The sequence below is a fragment of the Drosophila suzukii genome, unplaced genomic scaffold, assembly GCF_043229965.1.
Source record: "Drosophila suzukii unplaced genomic scaffold, CBGP_Dsuzu_IsoJpt1.0 scf_8, whole genome shotgun sequence".
Classification (NCBI taxonomy): domain Eukaryota; kingdom Metazoa; phylum Arthropoda; class Insecta; order Diptera; family Drosophilidae; genus Drosophila; species Drosophila suzukii.
Genome location: NW_027255940.1, coordinates 2,473,768 through 2,486,778, shown reverse-complemented (window position 1 = coordinate 2,486,778; position 13,011 = coordinate 2,473,768). Strand labels below are relative to the sequence as shown.

Below are 13,011 nucleotides of genomic sequence, written 5' to 3'. Positions count from 1 at the left end.
TTTTAAGGTAGTAAAAAACATGACCGTTTTTATGTCATTGATTTTAATTTTGCGAAGGTTTACTGAAATGGGCCTTCTTTTCATCTTTAAAAGCCCATAGCTTGGTCAAATGAGCTCGGATTTCGATATGGCATACCTATATGAGCTTGTGAAATGATTATGTTGTTATCTGTATTAAAATATATAGCTTTAAAGGTAGTCAAAAATATGACCGTTTTTATGTCATTGATTTTAATTTTGCGAAGGTGTACTGAAATGGGCCTTCTTTCCATCTTTAAAAGCCCATAACTTGGTCAAATGAACTCGGATTTTGATATGGTATACCTTTATGCGCTTGTGGAATGATTATGTGGTTATCCGCATTAAAATCTATAACCTTAAAGGTAGTAAAACATATGACCGTTTTTATGTCATTGATTTTAATTTTGCGAAGGTTTACTGAAATGGGCCTTCTTTCCATCTTTAAAAGCCCATAACTTGGTCAAATGAACTCGGATTTCGATGTGGCATACCTTTATGGGCTTGTTGGATAATTTTGTTGTTATCTGCAATAAAATATATAACTTTAAAGGTAGTAAGAAATATGACCGTTTTTATGGCATTGATTTTAATTTTGCGAAGGTTTACTGAAATGGGCCTTCTTTCCATCTTTAAAAGCCCATAACTTGGTCAAATGAACTCGGATTTCGATATGGCATACCTTTATGGGCTTGTGGAATGATAATTTAGTAATCTGTATTAAAATATATAACTTTAAATGTAGTCAAAAATGTGACCGTTTTATGTCATTGATTTTAATTTTGCGAAGGTGTACTGAAATGGGCCTTCTTTCCATCTTTAAAAGCCCATAACTTGGTCAAATGAACTCGGATTTCGATATGGCATACCTTTATGGGCTTGTAAAATGATTATGTTGTTATCTGCATTAAAATATATAACTTTAAAGGTAGTAAAAATTATGACCGTTTTTATGTCATTGATTTTAATTTTGCGAAGGTGTACTGAAATGTGCCTTCTTTCCATCTTTAAAAGCCCATAACTTGGTCAAATGAACTCGGATTTCGATATGGCATACCTTTATGGGCTTGTTGGATGATTTTGTTGTTATCTGCAATAAAATATATAACTTTAAAGGTATTAAAAAATATGACGGTTTTTATGTCATTTATTTTAATTTTGCGAAGGTTTACTGAAATGGGCCTTCTTTCCATCTTTAAAAGCCCATAACTTGGTCAAATGAACTCGGATTTCGATATGGCATACCTTTATGGGCTTTTGAAATGATTATGTTGTTATCTGCATTAAAATATATAACTTTAAAGGTAGTAAAAAATGTGACCGTTTTTATGTCATTGATTTTAATTTTGCGAAGGTGTACTGAAATGGGCCTTCTTTCCATCTTTAAAAGCCCATAACTTGGTCAAATAAACTCGGATTTCGATATGGTATACCTTTATGGGTTTGTGGAATGATAATGTAGTAATCTGTATTAAAATATATAACTTTAAAGGTAGTAAAAAATGTGACCGTTTTTATGTCATTGAAGTTAACACCGGCCAAACGCCCCCTTCCCTTCACCCCCTCTCGGCCACCCAGCAACACCAAAACATTCGAGTGGCTGCAGCCGCTAAGTTATGGTACCAGCAGCGATGGAACAGCAGCGGGCTGACCGGCCGGCTTCCCCTTCCCCCCGCCGCGATGCCGACTCAGCGCGGCAACATGCGCCGGCCGGCCGCTGACCTACCTGCCCCCCGCACCCCGTGCGGAGTCAGCACAACGACATCCGCTGGCCTGGCTCGGGAACGCTGACCGCTCACCGTGCAAGTGGAGCACGGTGAGAACTGCAAGGTCGGCAAAACTTCAGCCGGCCGCTGACGCTGACACTGACGCCGACGTCGACGCCGGGACTGCACTCACCGGGCTCTGGCAGGTGTCGGCGCAGAAGACTGGGGCAGAGCCAATTGGACCGGCAAACCGAGACAACTTATCAACTTAGATTTATTAAATAAAGAATTATTATAACGAACTCTAAAGGCCGACGCTATTCATTGGGAGGAGCACTAACACACATAAAGGGCAACTCTACCGATCGTGAAGAACGAGCTACGCTTGGGACTGCGCGAGCACTCAGGAATGTCTAGGTATTGAGTCGGTCCTTCCCGGGGACATGCGAGGCCCCTCGGGAAGGACTTAACTTTGATTTTAATTTTGCGAAGGTTTACTGAAATGGGCCTGCTTTCCATCTTTAAAAGCCCATAACTTGGTCAAATAAACTCGGATTTCGATATGGTATACCTTTATGGGTTTGTGGAATGATAATGTAGTAATCTGTATTAAAATATATAACTTTAAAGGTAGTAAAAAATGTGACCGTTTTTATGTCATTGATTTTAATTTTGCGAAGGTTTACTGAAATGGGCCTGCTTTCCATCTTTAAAAGCCCATAACTTGGTCAAATGAACTCGGATTTCGATATGGTATACCTTTATGGGTTTGTGGAATGATAATGTAGTAATCTGTATTAAAATATATAACTTTAAAGGTAGTAAAAAATGTGACCGTTTTTATGTCATTGATTTTAATTCTGCGAAGGCTTACTGAAATGGGCCTTCTTTCCATCTTTAAAAGCCCATAACTTGGTCAAATGAACTCGGATTTCGATATGGCATACCTTTATGGGCTTGTTGGATGATTTTGTTGTTATCTGCAATAAAATATATAACTTTAAAGGTAGTAAGAAATATGACCGTTTGTATGTCATTAATTTTAATTTTGCGAAGGTTTACTGAAATGGGCCTTCTTTCCATCTTTAAAAGCCCATAACTTGGTCAAATAAATTCGGATTTCGATATGGCATGGGCTTGTGGAATGGTTATGTTGTTATCTGCATTAAAATATGGGCATTTCCAGGGGTCGCGAACGTACGTTCGTACGCACTTAGTGGAAATAAAAATTTAAAATAAACGTTTTCTGAATTTTTTTTTTGCTTTTCGATAGCATTTTGTTAACTCTTAGCTTAGTGTAAATGATGAGATTTATCAAGCTACCATTTTCATAATATTGGCAAAAAACGTGCGGTCGCGAACGTACACAAAATGGAAGTCGACTTTGGCTTAATGTAATAAAATGCAAATATCTGCGAATTGGGACGAAATATTCTAAATCAATAACTTTTATTTTAAAACGGATTCATGTAGCTTTACTTCGAGTCTGTTCCCGAGGAAATATCTTTTTTTTTTATTGAATTAAGTACCGGTCGCGAACGTACGGGTCGCGAACGTACGATTTTTCCATGTTGTTTTATTAACAGTTAATTGAACATTTTTTCGCCCTTTTTCGATTTTTTTCTAGTTATTAGATTGCAATAAAGAGATTTGGTAGAAAAAGTGCACACAAATCATATGTTTTCCTTGCGAAATAATTAATCATAAAAATGCCTTAAAAAGTAGCTAAAAATGAAATAAATAAATTTTTTCAGTTTTCAGGGAACTTTCTTTAACAAAACAAATGAAATATTCATTAGTTCCACTGTACTATGAAAATATGGCCATTTTTTTGTGGAAATAAGCAAAAAAATACGATGAATTTAAAGATTTTTTAGTTTCGGTCCTGATTGACCATTTTTCGAATTTGCCCATATATAAATTTAAAGGTAGGAAAAAATATGACCTTTTTTATGTTATTGATTTTAATTTTGCAAAGGTTTACTGAAATGGGCCTTATTTCCATCCTTAAAAGCCCATAACTTGGTCAAATGAACTCGGATCTCGATATGGCATACCTTTAGGGGCTTATGGAATGATTTTGTAAATAAAATATTTAACTTTAAAGGTAGTAAAAAATTTGACCGTTTTTATGTCATTGATTTTAATTTTGCGAAGGTGTACTGAAATTGGCCTTCTTTCCATCTTTAAAAGCCCATAACTTGGTCAAATGATGGCCTTTATGGGCTTGTGGAATGATTATGTTGTTATCTGTATTAAAATATATAGCTTTAAAGGTAGTAAAAAATATGACCGTTTTTATGTCATTGATTTTAAATTTGCGAAGGTGTACTGAAATGGGCCTTCTTTCCATCTTTAAAAGCCCATAACTTGGTCAAGTGAACTCGGATTTCGATATGGTACACCTTTATGGGCTTGTGGAATGATTATGTGGCTATCTGCATTAAAAGATATAACCTTAAAGGTAGTAAAACATATGACCTTTTTTATGTCATTGATTTTAATTTTGCGAAGGTTTACTGAAATGGGCCTTCTTTCTATCTTTAAAAGCCCATAACTTGGTCAAATGAACTCGGATTTCGATATGGCATACCTTTATGGGCTTGTTGGATGATTTTGTTGTTATCTGCAATTAAATATATAACTTTAAAGGTAGTAAGAAATATGACCATTTTTATGTCATTGATTTTATTTTTGCGAAGGTTTACTAAAAATGGGCCTTCTTTCCATCCTTAAAAGCCCATATCTTTTTCAAATGAACTCGGATCTCGATATAGCATACCTTTAGGGGCTTACGGAATGATTTTGTAAATAAAATATTTTACTTTAAAGGTAGTAAAAAATATGACAGTTTTTATGTCATTGATTTTAAATTTACGAAGGTGTACTGAAATGGGCTTTCGATATGGTACACCTTTATGGGCTTGTGGAATGATTATGTGGCTATCTGCATTAAAAGATATTACCTTAAAGGTAGTAAAACGTATGACCGTTTTTATGTCATTGATTTTAATTTTGCGAAGGTTTACTGAAATGGGCCTTCTTTCCATCTTTAAAAGCCCATAACTTGGTCAAATGAACTCGGATTTCGATTTGGTATACCTTTATGGGCTTGTGGAATGATTATACTGTTATCCGCACTTAAACATATATAGTTAAAAATATGACCGTTTTTAGGTCATTGATTTTAATTTTGCGAAGGTTTATTGTATACAGATTACTACATTATTATTCCACAAACCCATAAAGGTATGCCATATCGAAATCCGAGTTTATTTGACCAAGTTATGGGCTTTTAAAGATGGAAAGAAGGCCCAGGTAGGAAAAAATATGACCTTTTTTATGTTATTGATTTTAATTTTGCAAAGGTTTACTGAAATGGGCCTTATTTCCATCCTTAAAAGCCCATAACTTGGTCAAATGAACTCGGATCTCGATATGGCATACCTTTATGGGCTTGTGAAATGATTATGTTGTTATCTGCATTAAAATATATAACTTTAAAGGTAGTAAAAAATTTGACCGTTTTTATGTCATTGATTTTAATTTTGCGAAGGTTTACTGAAATGGGCCTTCTTTCCATCTTTAAAAGCCCATAACTTGGTCAAATGAACTCGGATTTCGATATGGCATACCTTTATGGGCTTGTGAAATGATTATGTTGTTATCTGTATTAAAATATATAACTTTAAAGGTAGTAAAAAATGTATAGTAGTATAAACTGCTATACTTATTAAACACTTTATTAAACTGAACTGTTCTCCTTCACTTCTTGTACGCAATTGGCTGGTTTTACATAGCGTCGGTTTTACATACGATTACGTGAAGTTGGCTGCGATCAATATCGATACTTAACATTTTAGAGTTGCCAGGTTGGCCACTTTACAACAGGAGATACTTTAGATGCTAACGACTATTAAACAGCTAGCCGTTACATTCAAATACATTTACAACAAAGAGTTATACTTAAATATATACAAGACACTTATCCTACTACAATTCGGCCATCCTGACTGGTTGATCACCTGATCAAGATATATTGATTTAAAAGTTATGCTTATTATATCTATGCTTATGGTTATTGTTACATAAGTTTCATTTTCTTGTTATACTTTACAATTTTATTTTTGTTTTTTACTTTTATTTTTATTCTTTATCCAATGTCTTAAATTTTGGGCACTCCAAACACCTAGATAAGGACTTCGTGCTAATTGAAACCCTTCGACGTCATTTAATAAAAACCTGTCATTGCGCATCGCTTTTGCAATCACATATGGTCCCTTATGTTTGGGAATCAGTTTCCTAGCAGTCCCAACAGTCGAGTCAAAATTCTTCACCATTACATAGTCTCCTTTTTTATACCCTTTAGCCTTTACACGTCTTTTATTATATAATTTTTCGTTATAATCTTGAACTTGTTTTTGGTGGGTCGCAGCTTTTTTTCTTATTTGTGCTAAACTATCTAATTTTGTATTTTCATTTATGTCCTCTAGCTTTTCCTTAAGTTCATCAACAATCTTTCCTTTTTGTTCTACTCCAAACAGCATTTTACTCGGAAGTTGTCTTATACTTCTGTGCAACGTATTATTAAGAGCATGTTCTATTTTATCTATAACATTGTCCCAGTATACACCTTTACTTTGATCAACTAATTTTGCTATCATTGGTCCAAGGCTCCTGTTAATCCTTTCGACTTGACCATTTGCCTGTGGTGAGCCTGTGGCTATCTTGATATGCTTCACATTATACTCTTCCATGAATTCTTCGAAGTCCTTAGACGTAAAACAACTACCGCGGTCTGAAACTATACATTTTGGACGACTGTATGCCCTAAAGTAATCTTTTAATGCCGTTATTACCTCCCTAGTACTTGTTGATTTAGTTGAATAGAGTCTTAAAAATTTCGTAAATCCGTCGACTACCACAAAAATATGCTTTTTTGCTCTCGATGAGTCTACTGGACCATAATGGTCAATGTGTATTAACTCGAATGGTTTGCTTCCCTTGGGAATACTGTTCAAAAAACCTTCTCCTTTACCTGATTTTGGTGAAAACGCTACACATTTTAAACAATTTTCTATATGCGCAACACACTTTTCTTTCAAGCTTGGAAACCAATACGTTTTTGAAATTATGTCCATCATTTTATCTCTTATTACATGTCCTATTTCGTTATGGTATTTATATAGTACCTGATTTTCCATTTCTTCTGGCACGTAAAACAGTATTCTATTGCCATTTGCTTTTCTGTACACCACACCATTTCTCATTTCAAATAATTTAAGTTCTGCTTTCTCTAAAACGGTTTTAAGCTTCTTAATTCTTAAATCTTTTCCTTGACAAATGACTAAATTTTCTTCAAAACTGTTGGTTTCTACTATTAGAATATTATTATACCTGCTGAGAGCATCCACATGTTGCATTTTGTTTCCAGCCCTGTGACATATCTCAAGATCATAGTTTTCCATCTCCAAGGCCCATCTCGATATCTTCGGATTAAGTTCTGCCTTATTAAGTGTTAACTTAAGTGCAATACAGTCGGTTACTAGTCTCACATGCTTTCCTTGCAAATATATCCTAAATCTACGAAGAGCATAAATAACCGCTAAAGTCTCGAGTTCAAAACAAGGGACAACGCTATAGTCGAGTACCTCGACTATCAGTTACCCGTTACTCAGCTAAATGGAGATATGCAAGCAGCAAAGCGAGATTAAAATGCGCCACCTACCGGCGGTATACAGATTTAAGCGTTATGGGCGTTAGAGTGGGCGTGGCAAATTTTTTTTGGATCTAGCATGAAAATTGTGGGCGTCACAGGGTTTTGCGGTTTGTGGGCGTTAAAGTGGGCGTGCCAAACTTTTTTTTGGGTCAATCGATAGGTATTGATGAGAACATTACATTTCAGTTAAAATTTTCTATCTAGCATCAAAACTGTAGGAGCCACAGTTTTGGGCGGTTTGTGGGCGTTAGAGTGGGCGTGGCAGTCTACTGAAACAAACTTGCGCTGCGTAGGAAGCTCAGGAATCTGCACGCCAAATCTCAATAGCCTAGCTCCCATAGTTTCCGAGATCTCAGCGTTCATCCGGACAGACGGACAGACGGACAGACGGACATGGCTAGATCGACTCGGCTAGTGATCCTGATCAAGAATATATATACTTTATGGGGTCGGAAACGCTTCCTTCTGCCTGTTACATACCTTCCGACGAATCTAGTATACCCTTTTACTCTACGAGTAACGGGTATAACTATGTAATTTAGCCTCATCTGCTGTAGTACGCTTAGAGAAATAGAATACAGGGTGTAACTTGCCATCATCTTTCTTTTGTAACAGTTCTGCACCAAATCCCAGAGCGCTGGCGTCACAATGTAATTCTGTATCGTCTTTGTAATTATATAACGCTAGTACTGGTGACTCAATAAGTTTTTCCTTTAGACTGAGAAAACAATTCATCTCTACTTCACCAAATTGAAATGGTTTGTCTTTCCTTAACAGGCCGTACAAAGGTTTTGCTATTGTAGAGAAATCCTTTATAAACCTTCGAAAATATGAAGAAAGTCCCAAAAAACTTTGTACTGCCTGTACCTTGGAGGGAACTGGAAAATTTTTTACGGCTTCAATGCCCTTATCGTCTGCCCTGATGCCATTCTCGGAAATCAAAAATCCTAAATACTTTATATTTGATTTTAAAAACTCACATTTATCCATTCTAAGTTCTAATCTGTTCTGTGTAAGCCTTTTAAAAATTTCTTCTAATGTTTCCAAATGCTCATTAATATCTTTGCTGGCGACCATTATATCATCCATGTACACTACTACTTTGTTGTTTCTAATCATGTCATCAAAAATTTTATTAACAAAGCGTTGAAAAACAGCCGGTGCGTTTTTGATACCCATTGGCATTCTTAAAAATTCAAATTGTCCTAGTGGAGTCACGAATGAAGTATATTTGACAAATTCTTCATTTACAAAAACATGAAAATATCCATTTTTAAGATCTAACTTCGAGAATACTTTTTTGTCAACTAATTTATCTAATAAATCATCGATGTGTGGCAGTGGGTAGTAGTCTTTTAGCAGTGCTTTGTTAAGTTTCCTATAATCAATGCATAATCTAATTTCACCTGTTTTCTTCTTGACTAATACTATCGGAGATGCAAATTCTGATTCGCTTGGTCTTATTATATCGCTTTTTAAATATTCGTCTAGTAATTTTTGAAGCTTATCCTTTTCTGTATATGATAATCGTCGAGGACTACAACTGAAAGGTTTTGCATTATCTAGGCATAGCTTCATTTCTGCTCTAATCATTGGCTTTTCAGGTCTAGTTACTTTTACATAACTGTTTTCAATTATTTTCAAGAAACGACATTGTATTTGATAAGTAGTGCTTTTGTCCCAGTTAAATTCAATCGTTTCGTTGTTTGTACAGTCGATATTAAGTATTTCGGTTTCAAAATTGTCAATTTCCAGTTGCCTCTTTACATTTGTACATTCCGTTGTTTCATTGTTAAGTCTCATAACTGTCTGACCGATATTTCCACTATTTCGTCTCGTAACTGTTTGACCGTAATTTTCACTATTTCGTCCCGTAACTGTTTGACTCATTGTTTTACTGTTTCGTCCCGTAACTGTTTGACTCATTGTTTTACTGTTTCGTCCCGTAACTGTTTGACTCGTTGTTTCATTGTTTTGTATCATCGCCCTGTGACCTATTCTTTTATTATGATCTTTCTCGACCGCATGTTCCGCTTTTACAGCTTCAGTCGCCAATTCCAAAACATTCTCGGTTATATAGTCATCTAAACACTCAATATTATGATTTACTTCAGCAATGCGCAACGACAGATCACTAGTAGCACTCGTCGGGTTATGTTTTGATATATCTTCTACAGTTATCATCTTTAAAGTTCTTAAATCTAAATTTAAATCGCAAGCATCCATGAAATTTCTACCCAAAACCACATAATACATCATAGACTCATTGGCAACAACTGTTAAATTGAAGTAACATTTTATTCTTTCTTTCAATACAAAACATAAAATTTTTCCATAGATTTGTAATGGGCTTCTATTTATACCAAAATAATGTTCTTTAACTTCATGTAGTTTGGCCTCCCTGGGCAACAAAGATAATTTAATCAATGAAATTGGACTTCCAGAGTCTAAGATGCATGCTGTAACCATAGGAGATATAATTTGATTGTCAAAATAAATTTTAATACACCTTACATATTTATTTTCAGCATTTCCCTTCCTTTCCTCGCATTGGGCTACGAAGTGGCCGAACTTGCCACAAGCATAGCAGGATCCTGGCACCCTTGCTGGCTTTCGACAATCCTTAGCGATGTGTCCTCTGGCGTTGCAATTACCGCAGCGGAATCCTCCGTTGTCGCTCCTATTCCTGTTCAGCTCCTTCGACACCAACTCCTTTGGCTTGTCCAAACGGATACCAGCAAACGCACGGAGAATTTGCATCGGATCTGTGAAGCATTGGATCCGGGCTTGATCACGCAAATTCTGTGCTGGTATTCCCTCGACTATCTGATCAACCAATTCGTCCGGTTCGATGTTGATGCTGCTGGCTAGCATTGTCTTTGCCTCAAAATACACCGCGAACTTTTCGGAATGATGCCACTTTAAATCTTCAAATTTGCGTCGTGCCTCTGCTTTTGAAAGCTTATCGCCGAATGCTAATATCAGCTGTTCCAAAAGATTCTCTGCCGGCTCCATAATACGCGTTGCATTTGCATGCAACCAGCGCTGAGCGACACCCTTCAGTTTGGACACAATCACCATCTTCATGCCCACTGCATCCAGGTTGTACATTTCAGCAATGTTGCGTACTTGCTGGGTCCAAATGTTTGCACAAGAAGATCCATCAAAATCCATGATGATTTCCTTGGCAAATGAAAGTGACATATTTGGCGCTTCTAGTCCTTTGTTTACAACTGCCACTCGTTGTTGCTCAACACTGTTTCTTACATCGATATCGGTTTCGCTATCGATATCAGCACTTCCATCGGTGCTTGGTATTTTTCCTCGAAGTTTTCGCCTTGCACTGCTCGCTTTACTCCCTCGCTGCTCACTGCTTGGTTGCAGTTTTCGGCCATGTTGATGACGTCATTGCCAACTGCTTGCGACGCGGCTCTTACTTGTGCAAGAATGTTCTGGAGCTCCTTTTTACCAGCTTCGATTTCAGCGCGTATTTGTTGTAGCGACAACACTCCTTCGGCTACAGCAAACCACTCGTCTCCCTTGGGCCTTGAAGCCGCTGCAGGAATCAGTTCCGACCTAGGGTTGGCATCCTCAGCAGAGAAATCCTCCCCCAAGTCATCTTCCGGCTCTAACTCCTGAGCCCGATCAGCCAGGAGCTCGTTGTCAGCGTACTGCGGCAGTGGGGACTCCGGGCGAGTTCCACGAACTAGCGGGTCCACGCCATTTAGTCGTGCCGCCAGTTCGGCCTTATTGCCGATCGTCGGCAAGTTTAATGCCGCCAACCACCTTTTGAGCTGGACGACCGTGAACTTTTGGACATCAATTAGATCCATTTTATGGGTCAGAACCACTTCTGAAGTTTATAGTAGTATAAACTGCTATACTTATTAAACACTTTATTAAACTGAACTGTTCTCCTTCACTTCTTGTTCGCAATTGGCTGGTTTTACATAGCGTCGGTTTTACATACGATTACGTGAAGTTGGCTGCGATCAATATCGATACTTAACATTTTAGCAGAGTTGCCAGGTTGGCCACTTTACAACAGGAGATACTTTTAGATGCTAACGACTATTAAACAGCTAGCCGTTACATTCAAATACTTGTTGATATACATTTACAACAAAGAGTTATACTTAAATATATACAAGACACTTATCCTACTACAAATGTGACCGTTTTTATGTCATTGATTTTAATTTTGCGAAGGTTTACTAAAAATGGGCCTTCTTTCCATCCTTAAAAGCCCATAGCTTGGTCAAATGAACTCGGATCTCGATATAGCATACCTTTAGGGGCTTACTGAATGATTTTGTAAATAAAATATTTAACTTTAAAGGTAGTAAAAAATTTGACCGTTTTTATGTCATTGATTTTAATTTTGGGCCTTTGAAATGGGCCTTCTTTCCATCTTTAAAAGCCCATAACTTGGTCAAATGAACTCGGATTTCGATTTGGTATACCTTTATGGGCTTGTGGAATGATTATACTGTTATCCGCACTTAAACATTTAACTTTAAATATAGTTAAAAATATGACCGTTTTTAGGTAATTGATTTTAATTTTGCGAAGGTTTACTGAAATGGGCCTTCTTTCCATCTTTAAAAGCCCATAACTTGGTCAAATGAACTCGGATTTCGATATGGCATACCTCTATGGGATTGTGGAATGATAATTTAGTAATCTGTATTAAAATATATAACTTTAAAGGTAGTAAAAAATGTGACCGTTTTTATGTCATTGATTTTAATTTTGCGAAGGTGTACTGAAATGGGCCTTCTTCCATCTTTAAAAGCCCATAACTTGGTCAAATGAACTCGGATTTCAATATGGCATACCTTTATGGGCTTGTGAAATGATTATGTTGTTATCTGCATTAAAATATATAACTTTAAAGGTAGTACAAAATATGACCGTTTTTATGTCATTGATTTTAATTTTGCGAAGGTGTACTGAAATGGGCCTTCTTTCCATCTTTAAAAGCCCGTAACTTGGTCAAATAAACTCGGATTTCGATATGGCATACCTTTATGGGCTTGTTGGATGATTTTGTTATTATCTGCAATAAAATATATAACTTTAAAGGTATTAAAAAATACGACCGTTTTTATGTCATTGATTTTAATTTTGCGAAGGTTTACTGAAATGGGCCTTCTTTCCATCTTTAAAAGCCCATAAGTTGGTCAAATAAACTCGGATTTCGATATGGCATACCTTTATGGGTTTGTGGAATAATAATGTAGTAATCTGTATACAAATATATAACTTTAAAGGTAGTAAAAAATGTGACCGTTTTTATGTCATTGATTTTAATTTTGCGAAGGTGTACTGAAATGGGCCTTCTTTCCATCTTTAAAAGCCCATAACTTGGTCAAATGAACTCGGATTTCGATATGGCATACCTTTATGGGCTTGTGAAATGATTATGTTGTTATCTGTATTAAAATATATAACTTTAAAGGTAGTAAAAAATGTGACCGTTTTTATGTCATTGATTTTAATTTTGCGAAGGTTTACTGAAATGGGCCTGCTTTCCATCTTTAAAAGCCCATAACTTGGTCAAATGAA

The 13,011-nt window shown here is 36.4% G+C and overlaps 1 protein-coding gene across 1 annotated transcript; it reads right to left on the bottom strand.

Annotated features, from left to right (window-relative positions):
• Positions 1–9,890: 9,890 nt before the first annotated feature.
• On the bottom strand, positions 9,891–10,647 carry LOC139355094 (uncharacterized). Its single transcript, XM_070999413.1, has 2 exons — positions 9,958–10,647; positions 9,891–9,902 (listed from the first exon to the last, which is right to left on the bottom strand). The coding sequence occupies exons 1-2, from the start codon at positions 10,645–10,647 to the stop codon at positions 9,891–9,893; spliced, it is 702 nt and encodes a 233-aa protein (XP_070855514.1).
• Positions 10,648–13,011: the final 2,364 nt, after the last annotated feature.